Raw genomic sequence first — 27,167 nt, 5'->3', positions numbered from 1 at the left:
AATGTGTTCTCAGACATTTGGACATCATTGTACAGATAAATGGCCAAATACTATTATCAAAATGTTGAGGGAACCAAACATTTAACACACAATATGTCAATTTTGTAATGTTTATGGTGTGGGATTAAATATTTTTTACAAATAACATGTACTGCTGTAAACTGACCCTTTAGCCACTGAGTGGGAGCCTCTTCTGTTTTCAGTGTGGGATTCGGAGAGTTGCGGCGGATATCTGGAAAGCTCCGAAACTCATACTGAGATGCTGTGTACATCTCTTGATCTATGTAAAACAGAGGTAAAAATAAAATAAGATTTTTTTTAAATCAAAGGAACTAAGGATCAAATGTCCAGTATATTGCTTTATTGATGCCATACCAATCAGCAGACCAGTGTATCCTTTGTTGGGGTCATATGGACATTTCTTTTGACCCTCCTCGAAGGCCGAGATCTTAAACTCCCTCCCATCCTGGCAAAACACAACAAGGTAACTTACACTGTCCTACATCTAAATGTTTTGATCTCAAAGTAAGACCTCTCAGATCACAGTTACTTACAATATATGCACACAGAGGGTTGAAAGCATGTGTGCCACAAGTGTACAAGTGTGTGCTGTTGAGCCTCTGAAGGAATCGAATGTGGTTGTAGCACTCCGTCTGTCAGGATGAGGAAGTCTAGGTCAGCAACTGTACAAGAGGTTTTAATATGATAGATGAGACCGTGACTTACCTGGTTATCTTTCCCTTTGTTCAAGCAATGTTGCTTCTGTTCATTTGATGCCTCCCAGTCAATCTGTCCGAGTAAAAGATTAACAAGAATTCTTGAACTGTAAAGACTTGTAAAACTGCTGTCCTGGAAACTTCCTGCTCTTGTTCGCAGTGCCAAATTGTACCAACTAGTGTTTATAAACAACTCTCACTGCGTAATGGTTGGAAAACATCTAAGGTAAATATGAAAATATAATTCTTAGGAGGAAAGAATCTATCTATCTAAAGTACACTGAAAAAAAGGGAAAGCTGCTCTACTGAAAATACTAAACCAGTACACATAATACATTTATGTTTGAGATGAGAACATAATTATATTGCCTAAAGTCCAAGTGATATTCAACACAGCCACCAAAAAGTGATTTGTTCACATTGCAATGAAACGTTCAAATGGATTTAGACTTATAACAGATAGCGTTCACTCAACGTGATTTTTACTGCAAGCTCAATTAACTTATTTAAAATGAGCTAATGCAACACAATTCTTAAGCATTTGGTTTCAACTTAATTTATTTTTTTACAATCCATCAATGTTCACTTAATCCAATTGTGTTGGGACAATGTGAATAATATTTGTTGCATCAATGTATTGCTTAAACCGGGCAGGGGATTTCAAGTTCCCACCATGCTTTGCATGGGACTGGATTGTGAGAGTACATTTTAAAATTAAGCGTTATTTTCATGTATTTCAATGCAAAATGAAACAAGTAGGAAACTCGTTAGTGTTACGTAAATGTTCTGTTATGTTGGGATTTAGAGGAGTTTCTGTCATGTTGGATTTTTTTTGGAGGTTACCATTGTGAGGAAGAGTGGAGCTAATGGTTAGGTCAAGGTTGTGTACATTACTACTGAAACATCAGTGTTTATTGCTGTTCTAATTAAGCAAATACTGAGGGATCATCAGTATAATGACTGATTGGGGATCTGTCATCTCTCAGCAGCACCATACCTTTTATACAGCACAAAGATATCTTTGTACTGTATAAAAGGTATGGTGCTTGCTGAGAGATGACAGATCCCCAATATATATGTATATACACTGGCAGCCAAAAGTTTGGAATAATGTACAGATTTTGCTGTTTCGGAAGGAAATTGGTACTTTAATTCACCAAAGTGGCATTCAGATGATCACAAAGCATAGTCAGGACATTACTGATGTAAAAAAAAAAACATCACCATCACTATTTGAAAAAAGTAATTTTTGATCAAATCTAGACAGGCCCCATCACTCCAACACCTTATCCTTGAGTAATCATGATAAATTGCTTATTTGGTACTAGAAAATCACTTGCCATTATATCAAACACAGTTGAAAGCTATTTGGTTCGTTAAATGAAGCTTAACATTATGTTTGTTTTTGAGTTGCCACAGTATGCAATAGACTGTCTTCAGGTCAATATTATGTCAAAAATGGCAAACAAACAAAAAAAACAGCTTTCTCTAGAAACTCATCTGTCAATCATTGTTTTGAGGAATGAAGGCTATACAATGCTTGCAATTGCCAAAAAAATGAAGATTTCATACAAAGGTGTACACTACAGTCTTCAAAGACAAAGGACAACTGGCTCTAACAAGGACAGAAAGAGATGTGGAAGGCCAGATGTACAACTAAACAAGAGGATGAGTACATCAGAGTCTCTAGTTTGAGAAATAGACGCCTCACATATCCTCAGCTGACAGCTTCATTGAATTCTACCCACTCAACACCAGTTTCATGTACAACAGTAAAGAGAAGACTCGGGGGTGCAGGCCTTATGGGAAGAATTGCAAATAAAAAGCCACTTTTGAAACAGAAAAACAAAAAGAAAAGGTTCGAGTGGGCAAAGAAACACAGACATTGGACAACAGATAATTGGAAAAGAGTGTTATGGATCTTAACCCCAATGAGCTTTTTTGGGATCAGCTAGACTGTAAGGTGTGTTAGAAGTGCCCGACAAGACAGCCACATCTATGGCAAGTGCTACAGGAAGCGTGGGGTGAAATGTCACCTGAGTATCTGGACAAACTGACAGCTAGAATGCCAAGGATCTGTAAAGCTGTCATTGCTGCACGTGGAGGATTTTTTGATGAGAACTCTTTGAAGTAGTTTAAGATGTTCTGAAATTTTATTTTTCAAATTGTAATATTATTTTTTCACATTATTAATGTCCTGACTATTCATTGTGATCAGTTGAATGCCACTTTGGTTAAAAGTACCAATTTCTTTCCATAAGAGCAAAATCTGTACATTATTCCAAACTTTTGGCCGCCAATGTATGTATATATATATATATATATATATATATATATATATATATATATATATATATATATATACACACACATACTGTATATAATATGCTAATGTATTTGCTGCTAGCTAGCAACAAGCAGCAAGTTTCAATAGAGTAATTTGAATAGATCACATGTAAGTTGGGTTAACTCAATTCATTTAGGTTCTCGTTACACAAAGTATTAGAGTAAAGCCTACATTTTAAAAGTCATTTCAAAGAAACTCATTTTCATTCTGTGGAACCAATCAACACAATTGAATAATGTTAAACCAACAAAAAAAATTTCAGTATATAATGAAGTGGTCTTTTACATCTTCGAAAAGAAACAAATGGCAAAACAAAATACACTACATTTGATTTTCAAAAGGAAATAGCATAGAAAAAACTTTAATATTCAATTTCTTAAAAGGTATGTAGGTAGGTAGGTAGGTAGATAGATAGATATTCTGTTTGCTAAGCTGTTTGGGCTGAATTAATTGCAGAAAATTGAGGAGAAGAAGAAGAGAAAGGAAAAACAGAATGTGTGATGATTGTATGAATACGCTGAGCTGCCTTGCATATTCTGTAATTAAGTGGTGGTGTGTTTGTGAGTACTTACGTTCTGCAGTGAGCTGCTGGAGATGTCACTAGCCTGCAGGGCATATAAAGCTCCTCTCGCTCCTACGTACAGTACGCCTGCCTCCTCCTCCAACAGCAATAAACTGTAGTTGAAAGTCGAGCCTCTGAAGCGCCTGCAGTTCAACAGTCCTACAACACACAGCACAGACCATTTAAAGACATGTTTTATCCTTAAAAGTGGTCTTAAGAACAGTGGGTGCCGTGAGACCACGCTGCTTTCTGAGACATCCAACTTCCAGTATTTTGTGCATGTATATACAGTATAATATTTCAAATATTATTAAAAATAAAAATATTTTCCCTTATCCAAGAGAAGAAATAAAATAAATCTTGATAAAGGTATTGCATACTGTATATTAAACTATTGTATGTGTTAGCCCTCATTCCCAAATAAACATGTATAACATCAATTAAGCACACCTACATTTGCTCCAAGGTAAAATAATGTTAAGAACTTCACTTTAATTCACCTTTGATTGAATTCACATATTGATTCACATATTGATCTAGGTTATAGTAGAGACAATAGTAAATAATTCACAGTATACTGAGTGCACTCTAGAAATGTTAGGGACACTTTTATTGATTTACACAAATGTAAACTATTGTAATTGCTATCTAATAAAGTTTCTCCCTTTTTAGGTGATTGTGATAAGTGTTTGCCTCATTTCTAAAGCAAGCCTCCCCATTGTGTATTTCTTAGCCCAGTTGTATATTTTGGTAGCCTTTCGTGGCATTCTGGATACCTTTTTGGTGACTATATACTGTATATATAATTACTTGTTACAAATGTATGGTTAATCAAGATGTTATTTAATGATTCCTGAGGTAATTTACTCAATCCAATTGCTTCTCTCTCAATGTTTGACCATTGCAGAACACGTGCTAGTTGGAAAGCTTGTCAGCTAGCAATGGTAAGGAGGCAGGGCTTGGGTCAATTTGTTTTTTATATGTTCCTTGGTCTATGTTTAAGGGACCCTGCATAGAAGGCAAGACAACATGTCCCCTGCTGACTTTCCTCCTTTCTGGGTATCAATTTTTCATGAATCATAAGTGTGTCCTATTTTTAAGTATTTAATATCAGACCTTTCCCTTTTTTAACCGAAATAAAGATACGGTTTGGTTTAAATAAAACAAACAACCAAACAAAACAAACAAACAAACAAACAAACAAACCAAACCAAACCAAATGGGCGGGAAGATATGGTTCCCCCTTGAGCATCTTGCACACTAATATATGGGACAATAGATGTGTGCCATACAGAACGTTGTCATTTTGGCCAAAATACGGATGTCCCGGCTAATTCAGGATAGTTGGCAATCCTACTATAATGACACTACAGCCATTACTTTGGTATGTCAAATCCGTTTTGATTGTCAGGTCCATTTTGTAGTTAATTGTGATTGTTTTAAGATTAAATTGGATCCAGTGTGAGAAGTACACCGTATGTTCTGGATATGTGGACACAAGATGTCTAAAATAAAATAAATGTGAAAGTTTAACTGGTGGTTTACAAGTTTACAATATGTATTAAAGTGGGCGATAATTCAAAAGTACTGCATGTAAGCTATGCCAAGTTTACAAGACTATTAGCACTAGTTCCTTAAGAGTAGGAAGTAGATCACACTTTTAACACAAAGGTGAGTTTATACAAACACACACACACACAAATCTTTCTGGTTCCTTGTTTGCACAATAGTGTGCTGTGTATCGCACTACTGTGATGATGATTTCATGACACATTCTATTTGTCTACTGCAAAAATAGCACCACATGCTGTAGAGCATCAACATACACATACATCACAGAATACACATCTCCAATAGTGTTTGGGTAGCAGTGTGTGGCAGGATTGCATGCAGGGACAGGACAGGTTATGCTGCACAGCTAGATTTGGCTGAGAACCCAGGGCATTACAGTGACAGCAGAGCTGAGAAATAAAGCCATGGAGAGACAGAGGGGAGTCAGCAACAGGGAAAGCGTAAGAGAGACAGACGGAAGGAGAGAGGAGAGAGAGAGAGAGAGAGAGAGAGAGAGAGAGAGAGGGAAGAAGAAGAAGAAGAAGAAGAGGAAGAGAGGATAATTAAGGTGCCCTCTGACTCCCTGCTGACACAGCGCTGGGTTGCGCAAACATGCGAAATCTTCACATTTGCTTAATGTTTCCTGCTCACAATATACTCTCTCTCACACACAGATGCTCAATACATTTGATTAAACCTCGAATGCCTAAGCACTCCTATTCATACTTTCATTTGTTGATTGTAGTAGGAATAGTGACGATTACTAGCCTAACCCATACCAGTCTCATGATATTATCCGACTTACACTGTAGAAATCTTACATACAGAATCATCTCTTAACACCTGGCAAATAATATAACAACCAAATTGCATCTTATTTTATCAAATACAGTCAAATCAGCCTTTTAACCAACACATACATTTGGCCAAAATGTAGTGTGCTACAGATCAAGAATGTAACCAAATATTCAGGATTGGGGGACAAAAATGTATAGGTGAAGTATACATAGACATTCGTAGATTGATTTCCCCTAAAAGACACTGTGGCTCTGAGACGCATTCAAAACTCTGTTTGTTTGAGAATCACGAGTCCTGACAGAGCCTGACACAGCAAAACTGTTTGCCAGGCAGGACAATCTGTCTGACAAATGGCAGATGGGTGGAGTATTAAAAAAAAACGGAGTGACTTTTTGCACTAGGTGTAAATAGTACCTGCCACACAGCGCAGCTATTTGCACTCCAATAGTCTGCTGTAAACACGCAAATTTAAGACAAACTGCACCCCTAGTGTTGCTGTAGTGGCGTGAGGTGTAACTTTGTGCAGATGACCCAGATTCAAATCTGCCTTTTGTCACACTCTTTCCCATCATGTTTCTCATCTCCACTATTAATATTTCCTTTAATACTACTTATAATAATAAATAAAAATGAATAAGAAGGTTGATTTCCTCGCAGTGATTTGGTCAAGGTGAAGGTCAGGGAGTTGAGAGAAAGGTCAAATTAACCATGGTTTTACTGTAGTAATAATGTAATAACCATGTTTGTTTGTTTTGTTTTTTGTTTTTTCCCCGAAGCCATACTTTTAATGCAATAAACCATGATATTACTACAGTAATATGCTGTTAATATAGTAACCATGTTTAATTTTGTGGTTACTATGATTTTACCATAAAATACCATTGTGGTACTATGGTTATGGTTAAAGTAATATATTGGCATTACATTCATGCTGTTTAGCCAGAGGGAAACTGGCCCCCACAGTGAGCCTAGTTTCGCCCAAGGTTATTTCTCTCCATTAACCAACATCTTATGGAGTTTTGTGTTTCTTGCCACAGTTGCCTTAAAAGGATAGTTCACCCAAAAATGAAAATTCTCTCATTATTCACTTACCCTGATGCCATCCCAAATGTGTATGACTGTCTTTCTTTAGCAGAACACAAATGAAGATTTTTAGAAGATAGAGCTCTGTCAGATCTTTATAGTGGAAGTACACTGGTGCCAGCACTTTGACGGTCCAAAAGTTACATTTAGGCAGCATAAAAGTAATCCACACGACTCCAGTGGATCAATGAATGTCTTCTGAAGCAAATCGATACGTTTGTGTAAAAAATAAATTGATAATTAAAACGTTATTAACTTTTAAAAAGCGCTTCCTGCCAGCAGCTGATGCGAATCGTGACGTAAGCGCATTGGCGAGTTCACGTGAGAATTCGGAAGCGGCGCTTATTTACAACAGAAGAACGAACGTCACGTGTGAGTTCAGCCGTTTCAAACTGCATCAGAGCCCTGGATGGAAGCGCTGATTTAAAGTTAAAAACATTTTAATTATCGAATTGTTTCTTACATAAACCTATCGATTTACTTCAGAAGACATTCATTGATCGGCTGGAGTCGCATGGATTACTGATATGCTGCCTAAATGTGACTTTTGGACCATCAAAGTGCTGGCAGCCGTGTAATTACTACATTACAGCTTATTCTGTTAAAGCAAAATTTTCTGTAAAGCAACTTTGAAATGATGTGTGTTGTGAAAAGCACTATACAAATAAAAATGACTTGACTTGAGTTACTGAAGTAAAACTTCATGGTTAATTTTTGTAAGTGAAGGTTAAGGTTAGGGGTAGGGGTTGGTGTAGGTGTCTGTGGGAATCTAAATAAACACAATAAACACACTGCAGTGATGCCACTCTACTGTATGTTAGTCTTTAATTAGGGGTGTAAATAGAATATAACACTATTTCCACTATTTTATATGACCGTATAACACATTTCTGTATGGGGATGTCTAAGGTGGTTACAGCCCTGCTACAGAAACAAATTTCAAACTCTGTGCTTGCCGAACAGTTACAGAATGATCAAATAACAATTAGTGGGCAAGAGGTCATGAGAGTGGAAGAATTATTTTTAATTTCTTGAACCTCAAGACAAGCCTTGAGTCTAATCCTCTGGTTAAAAGTTAAACAGCAGAATTTACAATTGCTGTCATCTCTCCTCTTAATATCTATACGAAGCCACCCCCCACTCAGGCATTCAGGGCCAACAGGATGTGAACGGAGCAGATCCATTCAATATTAAGTATCAGATCACAAGGAGTTTCCCACAGTCCTCTGGCAATTATTCTGCTGTGACCTGCACTCTGCAGTGGGCAATGTTAGCTCAGAGAAACACAGCAGCAATCTCAAGCCCAGCAGAACATGCACAGAATGTTAGTGCATCCACGAATACTCATTATAAACACACTAACAAACATATTCCCACGCAGGCAAGCACATATGTGGACATTTACACATCACACACTTTATTCACATTCTCCCTGTTGAAAAGACCAGCTTAGACCACTCTGAATTGACCTCCATGCTGGTCTTCCGGGTAAAGCTGGTTAACCAAGGGAGTGTTGTTGGGTAAAGTAGTTAAAGGAGATTTTAGGCAGAATGACATCCTCGGTTACTGTTCACTTTCATTGTATGGAAAAAAGATGCAATGAAAATGAATGGTGACTGAGGCAACATTCTGCTTCATACCTCCTTTTGTGTTCCACAGAAGAAAGAAAGTCATATGGGTTTGGAACAACATGAAGGTGAGTAAATGATGACAAATTTTCACTATCCTTTTATGAAGCCCTGTGGAGACACCAGCACACCAGCATCCCATGCTAGAGGACCACGTCACATGGAGGCTGAACTTTGCCGCTGGGCACCAGATTCAACTCAACCATTATACAAACAGCAGTTCAAAATGGTAAACAAATTGCAAGCCAAGGTTATTCAAACAGAACTGGGGTTACGTTAGCACAGCACAGGGAGCTTCACGGTATTCCGACTTGGGGTGAGCAGAGAAGCTTTGTACTTCAAACGAATGTCAAGAGATGTGTAAAAATGGCACCGGCCCAGCATGAAGTAACGCCCATCCCATACAGAAAAGCAACCTGACTGACAGCAGTCTGCAGGCCTACTATTAAACAGACACAAACCACACGACCCAGGTGTGCTTGTCATTCTCAGGCACATATAGCTCTCTGAACTAAGGCATGCTATTATTTCTCAAAACCAGAATTACTTGTTTTCCTGATTGCTCAAATAGAACTCTTTAGGATTTCCAAACTGCACAATTATGTGTCTGTTCAACATGGTTATGGGATCTTACGAGGAACTGAGAGAGGTCAATGAAACAGTACACAGGCAGACAATGAGTTTATTCAATGGGAATTAATTTTGGCTTCAGTGTCCATGACATTCTACCAACATAAAATTTGAGTTTATCAAAGCATTATAAAACTTATTAAAAAAAAAGTGCCATGGTTTTGGCATGTTTTTGGACATGATACCATGCTAATACCTTGGTATTATTTGAAGAACCTTGTAGTACATGGTACCATGGTATATGAATATGGTAAACATTCAGAACCACTGTATACACCAAAGTACCACTGTGTTACCATCTGACACCATAACTGTAAAATGCTACCAACACAGTACCTTTTTATAAGGGTCTCTTGTCAAATTATTCAACCTTCTGGAAGTGCAAATGCGTCAAACATTATTCATTATTATAAAAATGGTCAAATAATTTAAGCATTCAATATAGCAATGAAACCACTGACCCTAAAAATATCTCAGTGGAAAGCCAACAGATGCACTCTCCTGCCTCAATTATAAGATTCCTGAATTTCATTACGTAGCAAGACGTATTGCAGGGTAACAATGAAGCAACAGAGAACAATAGCTGCATTTCCTGTTCTCTGGCTAAAGTATAATCCAAGCATTGTGACAGGATTATTCCAAAATGACTCACTCACTTTATGAAAAGCCAACTGACTGTAGCATATTTTATTTGTCTTCCACTGCCATGAGACCATGATTACAGTTAAAGTTTTTGTAAGCAACACTGCACTACAAAAAATTAATAATAATAATTTAAAAAATCAGTATGTTTGGTCTTCACACTTTTCAGTCCTCCTGCTGTGCTGAAATTTTGTGCTTGTCACATAATATTTAGTATGGACAGTATGTGAATAGAGATGCAGGGCTTGTTTCTCCCCTCACATGGCCTGACCTGTGTTCTTGTTCATTGTATTTCTTTTTGCAATTAACACACAAGTGCAATCTTTAGAGATCACATACACAGGATGTGCTCAAATATCTGACGGACTGAGTTGTAAAATTTCTATCATGGTCTAATTTTATCTGTCATAGTAGTTTGAATTTCCCCAATGAGCCATATATTTGATGTTGTCTCAATATAGTCAGTATTTTCAGTTAAAAATTACAATGCATAGTAAGCGTGAGCCTGATGAAACAGGTGTCCTATTTAATAATTCGCAGAATTGGGTAACATACTTTTAAAAGTGTACTTACATTATTGATGTTTCTGGATGAGAGTGGCAGAGCACGTCTGGTAATCTCTCACGCACACACACAGCGTGCACGCAGAGAGCAGGCAAGTGAGAGTGTAAAAAACATATTTTGAAATAAGGCCATGTAAACATGTGAAAACTGATGCACAGTATCAAATACACAGAATGTATGGTTGTCCTAAATATAAAGAGCACATCAATATTAAGACAAAGCCAAATCCTGGACATTTTTAGCCAATTCTGAAATCCCGGCCCAACACTTTTTTCAGTTCCAAAAAAGGGGACATTTTCAAGAAAAAGAGGATGTATGGTCACCCTGCGCTAAAAAAATTACTTTAAAAAAAATGAGCTTCAAAACATTGGCACCCATTCACTTGCATTGTATTGACCTACAGAGCTGAGATATTCTTCTAAAAATCTTAATTTGTGTTTTGCAGAAGAAAGAAAGTCATACACAGGGTTGGGGAGTAACGGAATACATGTAATGGTATTACATATTTAAAATACAAAATATAAGTAACTGTATTCCCACTACAGTTACAATTTAAATCATTGGTAATTAGAATACAGTTACATTCAAAAAGTATTTTGATCACTGAAGAGATTACTTTGCATTTTATTGTCATTTGTTTCATTTAATATTTAGTCCTTTCAGATAGAAAACATTTATATATATAAATGATGTGATCCAAAGTGCATTTGAACAGCAGTGAAACACTTTCTTATGATGTGTTTCATTCAAACGAGCAGACAGAGAAGTAAGTTTGAAGTTTGGAGCAGAAGAAATAGAAATAATCCTTGTGAAAATTGTCAGCTTTACGCTAAGCTAAAATGCTATTTCTAGACATTTTACATGCACGTTACTAGGCACAATCATATTTTTTTATCAAGAAAATTCACGTTAGATCATAATTTCTTTTTTTCTAGTAAGACCTTTGATATTAGGGCAAAAATCATATTCTTGATAATAATTTTTGTATTGTTTTCCTGTAAAAATATCAAAAAATCGTTAAAACAAGATCAATTAGATTTATCTTGCTTTAGAAACAACACTGCATAAGATATTTAGGTTTTTCAGTGAATGTATTTTTAACATGTGTATTTTGTCTTACTGTACTGGTAGAGTTTTTATAGTCAAGACAAGTGAAAAAAATCTACCAGTGCTGAAGAAGTAATCCAAAGTATTTAGAATACATTACTGACCTTGAGTAGTCTAACGGAATACGTTACAAATTACATTTTACAGCATGTTTTCTGTAATATGTAGTGGAATAAAAGCAACCCTCCCAACCCTGGTCATACACATCTGGGATGGCATGAGGGTGAGTAAATGATGAGAGAATTTTCATTTTTGGGAGAACTATTCTTTTAAATTGCTGTTTTTTTCCCCCCGTATACTTTCAGAAGACTTGAAATATGACATTGCACGGACTAATTTTATGATTTTGTATATTCTGCATAAGAAAGAAAGTCATACAGGTTTGGAACAATATGAGGTTGAGTAAATTATAAGTAAACAAAATTATAATTTGTTCATTTATAATCATATGCCATTTTGGTTTTCCAGTGAATGTATATCTTGTTTTAAGGATGTTTAGATATTTTTACTGGAAAACAAGACAAAAATTATGAGTAAGAAAATCATTCTTTGCATTGTGATGTTTTTAAAATACAGTACCACAATATGTGGTAAGCCCATTGAATATATGCAAGATAAATTGAGCATTCACACATGAATAAACAGCAGAATGACTACCATCCCCACAGACCTGTCAGACTGACATTACAGTAGTGCATTTAACTGAGACACTCCTCTCCTATTTGCACACACCACACGCTCAGACGGATAGACAGGCTGTTGAACTGAAAAACTGCCACTGCTAATTAGCTAATCAATGTGAGATCCACAACGTGATTTGGGTTGTCTTCCCAGGGGCTTTGTGAAAGAGAGAGAGAGCCAGAAAGACAGTGTATTTTCTAAATAAACAACTGGATGTCTCCTGAGAATGTGTGGAACACAGTGTTCATCATCCAGTTTAAACCAGTCATTTCATGTACAGTTTCTCAGCATTGTGAGATTTAATATTTGACAGAACCATAATGAATGTGTTCAAACTCTCTTTGAGGAGTACAATACATACAGTGCAAATATAATTGAAACTCGCCTCCTCAGTAACTTGTCACGATCTCGGCTCTGTAGTTCATGTCTGTTAGGGTTTACTAGGGGATAAATTACAGGCCTTTCTTAACTCATTAATGGTTAACCAGCCACAGAGAAAGGTGATCGTAGGTGGTGGAGGCTGACTCACGCTGTATTGAAACAATTGGGGTTGCTGAGACACAATACACATTAATAAAAATGTTAATGGGTGCTCATAAGTGATTATGTAATAAATTTGTCTATTGTCAAAGACAATCATTTTCAAGCAAGATGCTGCAGAAGCGTGTGAGCATATTTTGACAACTTAACCAAATATTATTAACTTGTAAGTAAGAGATAAAATACAGTCAGTCTGTCATTATCGCAAAATAAACTTAAGACAGGGTGATCAGATGTTGTATAATCTATTAATCTAGCCTGACTAGATATATTATATTATACATATATTTGATTCTGAATTGCCAATGAACACTAAATGGTTAATTGACCGCTGTCCTTGGCAACACATTTTCCACACTGGAATAGTCTCATGACTCACATAGCACTCTGCGGTCTCTTTCATCTCACATAATACAATCATTTCAATTTAAATATCTTTTTTTTTTTCATGTCCGTTTATTTATTTATTTGGTTTGTTGCTGTATAATTAGTGGGATAATATACATTCAGCCAGTCATTATCACACACACAAAAAAAAAAACCTTCAGCATGATACAAAAATGTGTTTGGTTCTAATCACCCTGTCAGGGTTTATTCTGCAAAAATGATTGAGCTGGCTGTACATTATCCAAAATATATTTGACCAAAGAATGTCAGTATGCATGTGTGTTATGTGTCTGTAATTAATCAATAAATCAGAAAAGGCCACAATAGTTTTTAGGGTTCCTACTGGACGAACATATGAATCTTTTTACTGAAGTAATTTCCCCCGTAAGAAACTTCTGCACTAGGATGCATCTACCTGTATTCTGCAAACATACAGTATATCTTTTCCATCACTTTCTCACCTTTCCGTGACTTATTCGCTTATACACAGTTCCAGAAAACTGAAGGGATAGTTCACCCAAAAATGAAACTTCTCTCATAATTTACTCACCCTCATTCCATCTAAAATGTTTATTGCTTTCTTTACTCTGCTGAATACAAACAAAGATTTATAGAAGAATATTTCAGCTCTGTAGGTCCATACAATGCAAGTGAATGGTGGACAGAACTTTGAAGCTCCAAAAATCACATAAAGGCAGCATAAAAATAATCCATACGACTCCGGTGGTTTAATTAATGTCTTCTAATGCAATCCAGTTGGTTTTGGGTGAGAATGGACCAAAATGTAACTCCTTTTTCAACGCTCTCATTTTGAACAGTCACTTTAACTGTAATTTTCAGTTTAGAGGTCATGTGTAAACACAACCTTTTCAAAATTACCAGTAAATTCAGCACTGGCTATTTCCTTGAATGAGAAATTGTAACATTACCTGAAAAGTTCAGTTTTGATGCTATGTGTGAACAGTGTCGTATGATTTGTCTATAGCCATTTTCATAGTTGGTAAGTGTGTGATACCAAGTATTTTTCAGATTCTGTTCAGATTTTAGAAGTGGTGTACAGAGCGGCTAAAGAAGTTTGTCAACTGATAAAATAACTAACTACACCTCAGAGTTTAATGGCATTTTGGTGCTGATGTGTGAATGGTTGCAAAACAGAAAAAAGACTGAAACTGCTGCATATGTGAATAGCAGATGTGGTGCATTTACAGTAAAAGTAATCTAGCAGTTTTTACAGCAATTTACCAGATTGCAAGTGCTAATCTGAGTTTGTGCCTGCACAGGGATGCTGACTGAAATGACTGGAGGAGGGAAGAGAGGAGAGATGAGCTCATTGGTTTTAGCTAGTAGAAGTTGCTTAGAAATTTGAAGAAAATGTGACAGTTGTCAGCGATTGTTTTTTTCTATGATCAGTTGTTTTCCCGGTAGGGCTCTGTTGAGCATGCATACGGGATACCGGGGAGGAAGTTATTTTAGGAAGCACGAATGCGATTGCGTTCTCTCCTTTGTTGTCAGGGTCTGCAGGTCATCCCAGGTTACACTGCCGGGTGTATGACTTGAGCGTTGCTTCAGCCACAACTCTGCATTTAATGACTAAGTACTACGGCTTGTGTTTTATAATTGTGGTGCTTGCGGTTCTTACCTTAGATGGGGTTGGTGTCCCGCGTTTGAATTTGAGTGCTTGTAAATCCGTGGTTGAGAGAGCAGATCACGCAGTCAGTTAGCATTGTGTCGGTGACAGGCACGGATGTTTCTTTCATTCTTTAAATTAAGCAGGGAGTATTGCAGTTTAAACGAGGATACTCAGTGTTGTTTTGTTTATAGGGAGGGTATTTTGTAGGGATGTAATTTATTTTTATTTGCCGATTCATTTCCTTTATTGTTTCGAAAACATGGTGGTTTGACTGCTGCGCCAGTAAGGATTTTTCTCATCCTTTTTTCCCTTTAACTTTTTTGTGAAACAGTGTGTCTCATAAATGTTTTGCCTTCATAAGAGTTGTTTCATTGATATGAAATTCTTAATTGTTGCATTTATTTTGTTATAACTCACAAAGCATTGATGAATACTTACACCCATTGTTGTTGATGTTGTAAGGTATTAAAAGGTAAATGTTCTTGGGCCTAGACTACAATTCGCTGTGTTGAAGTTTATTGTACTACTGAGTCATGTGATAAATGTCAGTCTGTGATCTGATTTTACTGAACAATAGAGAAAAGTTCAAACAGTATCTTTCTGGGGGGCCTAGGTAGCTCAGCGAGTAAAGACACTGACTACCACCCCTGGAGTCACGAGTCTGAATCCAGGGTGTGCTGAGTGACTCCAGCCATGTCTCCTAAGCAACCAAATTGGCCCAGTCACTAGGGAGGGTAGAGTCACATGGGGTAACCTCCTCGTGGTCGCTATAATGTGGTTCACTCTTGATGGGGCGCATAGTGAGTTGTGCGTGGATGCTGCAGAGAATAGTGTGAAGCCTCCACACGCGCTATGTCTCCGCGGTAATGCGTTCAACAAGCCACGTGATAAGATGTGCGGATTGAAGGTATCAGACGCAGAGGCAACTGAGATTCATTCTCCGCCACCCAGACTGAGTCACTACGCCACCATGAGGACTTATAGCGCATTGGGAATTGGGCATTTCAAACTGGGGAGAAAAAAATAAAAATAAAAATAAAAAATAAGTATCTTTCTGTTCCTTGTGTTATTTTACATTTATAAGAGAACTATTAATCTATTACATTTACAGACTGTCTTGTTGATGATAACTGAATTTAATTTAATAACTATGGTGGTTTTAACCCCTGGCACCCAAACCCAACCTATTAAGGCCAACACCGATACAGAACTGGCACCCAAACAGGGACCCTCAGATGTTGTGTGCCTATTGGCCTGATTTATTATTGTAACTATGGAGAATGGTTCATTTCTTATTGACCTTCCTGTAGATGAGAGTTGCGTGGGGCCCCTGCATGATAGCCCCTCCACCCCTCTGAATGTTGTGCGGTCGTTTTAGATGATGACACAGGTCCAGCACAACTGTTCCTGGGTGTTCCTCTCATCAGTTCAGGCAGGCAGGCAGGCAGATGAATTGACTATTTTTGCCCAGGCAATTGAGTCACTTAAGAGTTTATTTCTGGATACTGTGTCCTGGCAAAAGAAATAGTTTGAGGAAAATACTAAACTTCGTGCTTTTGATATTCCTAAAGAAACATTGGCAGCATTTGAAAAGGCCAATACTGGTTTCTTAGAGGTCATTAGTGAGTGCATGCAATTATTTGCTAATTGGACAGTTGAAGCCATCCAGTGGAATTCAAAACAGTCACATAGTGAGTTGAAGGAACTGCTTGTTGATGCTAACAACTCATTACATTTTTCTTTTAAAGCAGCCATAGAAGAACATAGCGTAGGTGGTAAGGAGTTGCAAGTATGCAGTCTGAAGCAGCAGCTACTTACCGTGAAAACTACTCTTGATTCCCTTGTGTAAAAAGCCACCCCCTTGACAGTAAGGCAGCTGAATGGCCTGATGCTATCCCTTCTCAGGCATAAATAACCCTTCACATTCTGAGAGTAGTGAAAGTAGTGATCTTTTGGCACATGCCGCCATTCCATCCAGTTTGACCTGTGGCCGTGTGCTGCCTATTAAAATGGGGGGGGGGATACAAGATGAGACTGATCCACTAGTCCACTTAGAAAGATGTAAAGACTTCCTAGCTCTTAGACCAATGTCAAATAGTGAGATACTTGCGACTATGCATAGTGTCCTCCATGCTTCTACCCCTGACTGGTGGGAGACTATGAGGTTCAAAGTTGACACATGGGAAGAGTTTCAGAAGGCTTTTTTAGCTGTCTTTCTTTCGGAAGATTATCAAGAGTTATTGGAAGATAGAGTGCGAAGTCGGTTGCAGGGGGCAAATGAAAGTGTCCGGGACTTTGCTTTCTCATTTCAGGCTCTGTTTAAGAGCTGGAAAAAGGAAGCCACTGAGGGGGAGGTTCTAAAAGCCCTGCTAAAAGCCATGAACGCTTGTTATGTTAGCCAGCTTCGGGGTCGTGCACAGTTGAGGAACTAGTTCAGGTAGGGACCCAAACAGAAAGGGATTACAAACATCAGAGAAAGTATAACCAGTTACAACTGACTAAGAGCCTTGCATCTGACCAGAATCTACAACCCAGAAAGGTAAAAGAGGTGGATGCAAAAGCTGTTTTACCTTCAGAGCGAAGGACCGCAAGTTTGTTGTGTAGGAGATGTCATGAAAACCACTCACCGGGTTCCTGTCCCAATTTCAAAACTTCTTTGGATGGGAAAATTTCTGGTGGGCCGGCTCAGGGTAGTAAAGAACTCCAGTCTCGTAGTCATCAACGAGGCTCAGTGTCTACCTATGATACCCAGTGTCCTGTACAAAAACAACAGCCTGGTAGTAAGCAGGACAGGATGATTGGCCCTACAGTTCTTCTGCAGCAGTTAGTAGCTCCTTTAACTCTGAGGAACTGTAGTGGAAAAGCGCTTGTTGATACTGGGTCTACCTACACATTACTGCATGGCGTCCTATGGAATAAAATGAAGGGGCCCAAGGAACAGCTCGATGCATGGCATGGGGGTCCATTTTATTTAGCTAATGGTGATTCAACTACTCCCCTTGGCCAGAAAGTACTTGATTTTTACTTACATGATTTGCACTTCCAGGCCCCTATAGTAGTCCTTCCAGCTTAGAACCTTGTCTACTCAATGGTGTTAGGTTTGGACTTCATAGCATTGACTGGCTTGCAGCATAATATCCAAGATCAGCAGTATAGTTTCTCAGGAGACCAGCAAAATTGTGTCTTCCCCTTCTAGCCACCAATTACCCCAGGAGATTCCTGGAGGTACTGCAAACCACCTGCGAATTGTAGACCTACCGTTTCATTTTATTCTTCTGTTCCTCCTATTCAGTTTGACTGGTCAGAGATTGAGGTTACTGGAAATTGCTTTCAAGAGGATACAAACCTAAAGCTTATAGAGCTATTACAAAGCAAAATCTATGAGAGTAGTCTAACAGAAAACGAATCTCATGTCCTTTTCACTCTTTTGTATGACCACCCTGAGGTATGTACCTCTGCTCTTGGTAGAACTCATCTAGTTCGGCACAAGATTGTTGTTCGTACAGATATGGGTGTTGCACAGAAGCCCTACAGGTTGCCTGTACACAAAAAGGAAACAGTCAGGGAACAAATTGACGATATGCTCAAAGGAGACATTATCCAACCTTCTCATTCCCCTTTGGCATCTCCTATTGTATTGGTCCCCAAAAAAGAGGGAGGGCAGCGGTTTTGTGTTAACTATCATCGACTAAAAGCTGTTAGTGAAAGTGATGCATTCCCCCTTCCTACTGTGGGTGAAATCTTGGAGTCCCTTGCTGGAGCCAGTGTGTTTAGTACTCTTGATCTTAATAGCAGATACTGGCAAGTTGGAATGGACACAGACAGTGTAGCTAAGACCGCCTTTGTGTCCCCCTTTGGCTTATATGAGTTCCGGGTGTTACCTTTTGGCCTAAAAAATGCTCCATCTACATTTCAAAGGCTTATGAACAGGGTGTTGGCTGACTGTCTGGGTCAGTGCTGCCTGGTTTACCTGAACGACATAGTTGTCTATTCACCAAATTTCAGCCAGCACATACAGATCTCCAAAAGGTTTTGATGTGTCTGCAAAAGGCAGGACTAACCCTTAAGCTCCAAAAATGGCATTTCTGTTTAGCAGAGATCCGGTTTCTTGGACATGTTGTGACCGCAGAAGCATATGCAGCGTGCAGTCTGAGGACTCGGTCCATAAGATGCTGAAACGTAGTCAGGGCCCCAAACAAACCGAACAGAAGGGTCACAAATTGGTGTAAACCAAACGGTGTGGAGAAGGCCGTTTTCTCACGGGACATTGACATTAAGGGGATCTGCCATTATCCCTTTGTCAAGTCCAGTGTTGAATAAAAGCGAGCTGAGCCCAACCGATCGAGCATTTCGTCAATACGAGGCATTGGATAAGCATCAAATTTCAACCGCATTGACCTTTCCACATATTATCCACACAGAACCGGACAGAGCCATCGCTCTTAGGTACCAGAACCATCAGTCTGGCCCAATCACTGTGGGATTCTTCTATTACGCCCAGATCGAGCATGGCCTTTGATTCTTCCCATACTACTTGTTTCTTATGTTCAGGTAAGCGGTAGGGACGACTATGTACCACTACTCCTGGGGTTGTCTCGATGTGGTATTTTATGAGATTAGTGCGGCTGGGGAGAGGCGAGAACTCAGAGAAATTATTTTGCAACCTGGCAACCTCCGTATGTTGTGACGCCAAGAGGTGGTCTCCGCAAGGGACTGGGGTGAACTAATTGGCTTTTAGACTCATCTCCGGGCCGAGCTCCTCCCTCTCTGGAACTGCTGTCATCAAGGATATGGGACTGCCTCGCTCCATGGTTTTAGTAGGTTGAGGTGATAAATTTGACAAGCCCCACCCCTATCCGTATGCACTACCTCATAATCGACTTCCCCATCTCGCCGTGTGACCTCAAAGGGCCCTTGCCACTTTGCGAGTAATTTAGAGCTTGATGTGGGCAGTAATACAAGGACTTTATCTCCCGGTGCAAATTCCCATAGCCAAGCTCCCCTGTTATACAGCTGGGACTGACGTTCTTGTGCCTGTAGCAAATTCTCCTATGATAGACGCCCCAGTGTGTGAAGTTTTGCTCTCTGGTCAAGAACATATTGAATTTCATTTTTGCTTTGTGAAGGTCCCTCCTCCCAATTTTCCTTCATGGCGTCTAACACGCCACGGGGCTTACGCCCATATAATAATTCAAAAGGGGAAAACCCTGTGGAGGTTTGCGGGACTTCTCGTACTGCAAATAACAGGGGTTCGAGCCACCTATCTCATTTCCGAACTTACGAATCATATTTTTTAAGGTCTTATTAAATTGTTCGACCAAGCCGTCCATTTGTGGATGGTACACGCTTGTCCAAATCGATTTAATACCTAATAATTCATACAGCTCACGTAGTGTACGTGACATGAAAGTAGTGTCCTGGTCAGTAAGGATTTCTTTCTGAATCCCCACTCAGGAGATTATCCTGAAGAGTGCCTCCGCAACACTACATGCTGAGATGTTGCAAAGAGGCAATGCTTCCGGGTATCGCATTGTGTTGGTTCTGGTGGACTACGCAAAGTGATGCCCGCGTGCTTACTATTCTAATGGCCCAAAGGGAACCTTGATCAATTGAAGAGGGTGCAATGGCACTTTTTGAGTGGCCGGTGGATTCACCAGCTGACATTCACGGCATGTCACACACCAGCGGTTAACATCCCTGTGAATGCTCGGCCAATAGAAACGGGCCATGAGACGGCTTATTGTTTTCCCCTGTCCCACTCTGTAGTTCCTTTTGGTAGTTTGGCGATGAATTGTTCCAGTACCATGAGATCGATGATGCCCCCGATATCGCTGGGCTGCTCGGCCAGCACCCAGCGCCGGCAGGCGTCGTGGAGCTGTTAAACGAAGGCAAATGGGTGGCCGACTTCGCTCAGCGTCAGGGTTCTTCGGGACGGCAGCCAACCCGCTGCAGGATGGCTTTCTTCAGCTCAGGGTACCTCAGGAGGTTGTTTACCGGGTGTTGTTGGGCCTCCCCGCTCAGCAGCGGTAGGAGGTGGACTGCCAATTGTGCCCATGGCCATTCCAGAGCTTGGGCCATGCGCTTGAAGAGCTACAGAAAGGCCTCCGGCTCATCTTGCGCCCCAATCTTCGCCAGTGTCACATGGGGGTTCGCTGCTGCCAGAGTCGTGGCGTGCGCCCCCTCCTGGGGTACCAAGCTCCGCAACGCCCGTCGGTCCTCCTCTTGGACTTGAAGGAGAGACTCAAAGTGCTGTTGCTGCTCCGCCCGCAGATCCATGAGGGCCTGGTGTTGTGCCTGGTGGATGCTGACGAGGGATCTAAACACTTCCTCCAGTGACGAAGACGACACCATAGAAGCGTACCTTCCTCCTTATCCCAGTTTTCGGGACCAGTGTAACAAAGGTTCGGGTTGGGCAGATAGAGGAGGAAGCAGGAACCGGTTTCCATAGTTCATGAGAGTCCGTTTTATTCAAAAATAACCAGCAATCACTGTACAGCTTCACTCAAAACACAAGACGGCTTTTCAGCGTCACTCAAATAAACAGTCCGCTTTTCACCTTCACACAACTCAAGGCTCTCTCTCTCTCGGGAGACAGACATGAAGACTCTGGTCTGTCTGTTTCTCTCTCTGTGAACTGGTCATCTTTTTGTCTCCCCCGACTCTCACTGTGAACATAGTCACAATTCATCTCAGGTGGATGTCCTCACCGCTTTCTCTCTCCCCAGACGGGCGCTCGACCACGCCCTCACCTCCACAGTTTTGAACTGATTGTCTGGGCCCAGTAATTCAGCAGTTTTATTGTACTACTGAGTCATGTGATGAATGTCTGTCTGTGATCTGAATTGATTGAACAATAGAGAAAAGTTCAAACAGTATCTTTCTGTTCCTTGTGTTATTTTAAATTTATAAGAGAACTATTTGTCTATTACATTTACACAGACTGTCTTGTTAAGGATAACTGAATTTAATTTAATTTAATATCTGTGGTGGTTTTAACCCCTGGCACCCGAACCCAACCTATTAAGAAATTACCTTTTCCATAAAGGGGCAATAACTGCCCTCTGGATTTTATTTTCAGGGGCAGTTTTTTAAATTTATTTTTTACATATAATAATTATACTGTTAACCTTTTATTCAAATGCTTTCATTTAATCAATTAATTAACATAAGTTACCATCAGTCTGAATAATTAGACTGAGAATAAATATTTCCTCCAACCCATAATACATCAACATCAGAAGAGAGGGGCGGAATGGCCATCGGGAGCACCAGGCATTTTCTCGGAGGGCCGCTGGGTAATTTGGGCTGGCCCGCTGCTGCGCAAGTACCGGCCCATTCTACAGGCGATATAGGCGGCTGACCTGGACTCCAACATGCTCGCCTGGACCCCATTACAGAATGAGTATTCTATAAACTTTGTAAGGTAAAGCCAATACAATGGTTTTTATTTTGAAATAATATAATGCCTTTTATTTTGAAATTACACATCGGAGCGCATATCCGTATGTGCACATTAACTCCATACCTCACATGGACCTCATTATTTGACATGCAAATCACAATAATGGTGACAACCAAAAACAACATATTAAGTATAAGATGAGCTCTGAATAATCAAAAAATGACAAAAGTTACAACAAATACAATAACAGAAGCATAAATAAAATTGCCAAACAGTAAAGCTATGAGCAGTACATTGTCATCTGCATAATTTATTTATACCGCAAAGCATTACTGGGAGCTAAAGTGTGGCTTGCTGAATAATGCTCACGCCTGATAAAAATGCAATTAAAATATTACTTTGTTGCCATTTGAGTCTTTGAGGCTTACTTTGTTTAAAGAATAGCAGAAACAGCGCTTGTCAAAGCATTGGGCTTTTCACTTTTTCTTAAGAATAATCTGGGGAAAGAATTAAAGCATTGCAGATATAAAGACGCAACAAATTCACATAGAGTGAAAATGAGCAATTAATCTGCAAAATATCTGCAAAGATCTACACTTTAAGAGGTATGTTTATATTTGTTTACATTTATATATGTACATATTCTGGCCAACTTTGTTTTCATTGATTTTGTTTTTTTAAATAAACATTTACATAGTTATGTGAGTAATTGACATGACATTTTACGCATGGTCATCAGTGTTCTGCTGTAACACTTTCTTCATTTAACTATTTTAAACAACATTTTATGATATTGTATAGCTATACATACATATATCATATATTATTATTATACTTGTTGTTTCCACAACCTCATATTAACTAAGACAATAGTTTATTTGCACTTCTAGAAAAAAGTTGAAAGGTGATTAAGATCTTTAAAAACTCTGAAGAAATGGTGACTTGTCACAGCACCTAAAATACACACCTTCCCTTGTACTTTAATGTAAATTTTAACCTAACATCTGTATGTTAGGAAAAAAAGTTTTCAGACATGTTATTTGTCTGAGCTATAAAGTGCTTATTTTTAGTGCTTTCTATAAAAAAAATCCACTCATCATATTTACAGTGGTTTTAAATATTTTAAAGTTATGACAATTTTTGCAATGGTGGGGTCCGTTGTCATGACTAGCAGTCAATATAAAAATTATTTTTATTTTTGGCCGGGTTTGGTAGACCACTCTGGACCAGAAAGTGCAGGGCCACTTTTTACTTCCAGTCCACCCCTGTCAGGAGATGTTTTAATAAATATCATGGGCCTTCTTTCCAATACAGTAATTGTGGATAAAGTGCTTCGCTTTAAAGCTTAAAAACCCCAAAGTACCATAAAAGTAGTCTATGCGACTTGTGCATCATATTCCAAGTCTTTTGAAAGCATACGATTGGTTTTGGTGAGAAACAACCAGCAATTTGCATAATTTTGCAGTGGAAATCTTGACATCCATTGGTTGTTCATAAAAGAAGCACATTCACAGTGGCTTGTGAGTTCACGTGTGAACTTGCATTGATTTTAATGCAAAAAAAACCACAAGTTATCTTGTTCTATTCCTTAAACAGTGGCATACAATACACGTCACGTTAGTCAAATCAGTGAAATCACAAAATAAAATGCATCCAAAACTGTGGTTACTGAAGTGGAGCAACTCAGCTAAATGTCAGTGAAATAGAAACAAATCAACTGACAAAATGTCATTGTTGCTTGTTGCGTTTATGCCTGATTAGGATACGTTACATGATCATATTACTTTGGAAGTAATGAACAAAGATGTTGTATGTGTTATGTTTTGAATTTACACCATTACACCAATTAACATGTGTTACTTTTCTTTTTATTTAATTAATTTGCTGAAAAATACAATTGAAAATTTCACCCTACCCCATCTGAAAGCTTGTTTACACTGCAAGAGACAAAACTATTAAGCTATTTACATTGCAGGCGGCACAATGTCTATACAGGGGTACAGTGTATACTGTTGCATGCAAACTACCTGTATGTTGGGAGGACAAACCCTTGTCCACAACAAAAAAATACCACTTCTAAAATACTTTTAAAAGACACCTTTTATATACGTACTTTTCATATACTTTAAAAAGTCACAATGTCCAGGCCTGCTTGTGACTATTAATCTGCATTGAAATTCTGCTCTCCTATGCTCCGGTCTCTGGCCTGGCAGGGAAGAGCAGAACAAGTCTTGGAGAATGAACCTGTTGCTCTCTCAGTGTGTTTTTTTTACTAAACACTCGGCCTCTTAGCCATCTGACCTCTGTGTGGTTGTGTAACATAACACTGGAGATAAAGGGTTGCTCATTGTGCCTTCTCTCCTGCATTTCTGCTTCACAGATGACTTAGAAAGCTGTTTTTATTGTTTAACAGTGAGGAGGGATACAAAATTTAAGTTGGCAAGCACCAACTCAACTAAACGACTTTGAAAGAGCACTGCTTACATCTGAATGATTAAGTACAGAGTCATAAACAGTCCGTGAACCCACTCCCCCTCACATAACCACAGAGCAGTTTCTCTGCATCTGCAGTTTGGCTCTTTTTCTTTACTTGAAAATTAACCCTTAAAGAACCCATGAAATGTCTTGACGATCACATTTTTCTTTCCTGTGTTGACGTATTACCTATTGAAACAGGAAGATTGGGCAGGACATACTGAAGCGTTTCAAAGCTGTTATAGCCATGAACCATGCTATTGCTAGTCGGATACAGGTGGTATTAGGGGGAGGGACAATCTTATTCTAAAGATTATATTACTGGACAAAAATATGTATATGCCTGAGTGAGCAGGATTCGTTTTTACGATAGAGAAAGAATTGATTCACTGCTGTGGGAGAGTTCTGTGCTTTTTTCACATGAATGAATGAATGAACGAACGAACGAACGAATGAACGAAAGAAAGAAAGAGCTTAACATTAAAGTGAGTCATACCATTAGACAGGACTGTAGTTCTGGGGGTCACATCCAGGTCTAGTGGGGGTCTAAAGGGGTAACCCCACAGAGTGGACAGAATACTCAGCATTAGCTGGAAAAACAGCCATGCACTGTGGGTCATCATCTTCAGCATCAGCAGTGTGGTCAGGAGGGGTGAGTAACACAAGTCCACTGCCCACCCCCCCTCAAAGGAGCAGGTCACTCACACTGTCTCCTTTGTGACCCTCTCCTCTGGAACATACAAATGCAGGAATGCCGCTGTTGTACTCTTCTTCACTTAAAAGTAAAGCAGATGTCCCTCCTCACTTGCTCGAATGATTTCACTCTGTAAAACAAGCACACATACACACACAAAAACGTTAAGATAGGTACAGAAATCACTCATCAATAATGGCTAATACAGTATAGTGAAGAAAAAAAAATCTAGATATTTTCAGCCTTTTGACAATATCTCAATATGTATTTTGCTCTGAAATGACTTAAAATTGTGATTTTAGAATTAAGTAAAATTCTAGTTAAAAAAAGAAAATGAAGGCATGTTTCCACACTGGTTTTCATTATGAACACAAGAAAGAATGATATTCAATCATTTTCATTTAAATGCACCAATATAACAATACATAGTAAATACTTACTAATGTACAGTGTTTACAAATGCATTTATAATACACAGACTTCAATGAACATTTCTGAGTGATGATAAAAACTAATCATTGGAACAGATTCATTTAAATGGACAGTTTGAACTGAGACATGTGACATGAATACATCGTGACATTATTTTCATGACAGTTGCGCACATTGTACCCTCTTATTCTCATTACCGCAATGCAAAAAATGTATATATATTATTACATTTGTAAAGTATTTTCCAATCATATTAGTACTCCCTTGGTAGTTTTACTTATTTTAATTGATAAAATCACTGAACAACAGCATCTTTTTTTACTGTAAAGTAATGGGAATCATCACTGAAAACAATGGGAATAGTAAAATTAAAGCATCTGCAAGTGAGAATTGGGGAATTAAAATGTGCTTAAAGGAATATTCTGGGTTCAATACAAGTTAAGCTCAATAGAAAGCATTTGTGGCATAATATTGAAATTATAAAAAATTATTTTGACTCATCCCTCCTTTTCTTCTTAAAAAAAAAAAAAAGCAGATGACTACCACCACTGGAGTCACGAGTTCGAATCCAAGGTGTGCCGAATGACTCCAGCTAGGTCTCCTAAGCAACCAAATTGGCCCGATTGCTAGGGAGGGTAGAGTCACATGGGGTAACCTCCTCGTGGTCGCTATAATGTGGTTCTCGCTCTCGGTGGGACGCGTGGTGAGTTGTGCATGGATGCTACGGAGAATAGCGTGAAGCCTCCAAACGCGCTATGTTAAAAAAATAAATTTTAATTAAAAAAATCAGAAATCGATTTTGCAGTGAATCACTTACAATGGAAGTAAATGGGGCCAATCTGTAAACTTTAAAATACTCAGTTTCAAAAGTTTAGCCACAACACAAACAATATGCATGTTAAAAAATGTTTAGTATGATCAAATCGCTTACTAACCTTTTCTGTGTAAAGTTATAGGCAATATCACAACTTTGTTGCCATGACGATGTAATGTCAACAAACCCTAAAATGACTGAAAAATTACGATTTGAACAACTTCACATGTCAAATAATGCACAAGTTTTATCAGAAGAATGAATGTAATTTCTTTTACAAAATTATAAGCTTCATATTTCTGCCTTTAAACCCTACAAAAATTGGCCCCATTCACTTCCATTGTAAGTGCCTCACTTGCTTTTTTTTTTTAAAGAAAAGGAAATTAACGAGTCAAAATAATTTTTTGTGGTAATCAACATTATGCCACAAATGCTGCCGACTGAACTTAACATGTATTGAACCGGGAATATTCCTTTAAGTGTC

The 27,167-nt window shown here is 38.7% G+C and overlaps 1 protein-coding gene across 1 annotated transcript in view; it reads right to left on the bottom strand.

Moving 5' to 3' along the window:
• LOC127412475 (semaphorin-4G-like) overlaps positions 1 to 27,167 on the bottom strand; it is a 66,106-nt gene that overhangs the window by 27,514 nt on the left and 11,425 nt on the right. Inside the window, exons 2-7 of the mRNA XM_051648866.1 lie at positions 25,240 to 25,567; positions 3,636 to 3,784; positions 727 to 789; positions 555 to 653; positions 376 to 466; positions 167 to 280 (exon numbers count right to left, since the gene is read on the bottom strand). Of these exons, the coding sequence (XP_051504826.1) occupies positions 167 to 280; positions 376 to 466; positions 555 to 653; positions 727 to 789; positions 3,636 to 3,784; positions 25,240 to 25,375 (652 nt within the window). The 5' untranslated portion in view covers positions 25,376 to 25,567. The remainder of the gene's footprint in view (positions 1 to 166; positions 281 to 375; positions 467 to 554; positions 654 to 726; positions 790 to 3,635; positions 3,785 to 25,239; positions 25,568 to 27,167) is intronic.

The sequence above is a fragment of the Myxocyprinus asiaticus genome, chromosome 21 (assembly GCF_019703515.2).
Source record: "Myxocyprinus asiaticus isolate MX2 ecotype Aquarium Trade chromosome 21, UBuf_Myxa_2, whole genome shotgun sequence".
NCBI classification, from domain to species: domain Eukaryota; kingdom Metazoa; phylum Chordata; class Actinopteri; order Cypriniformes; family Catostomidae; genus Myxocyprinus; species Myxocyprinus asiaticus.
The sequence above is the reverse complement of the archived record's forward strand: the minus strand, read 5'-3'. Positions and strand labels throughout refer to the sequence as shown.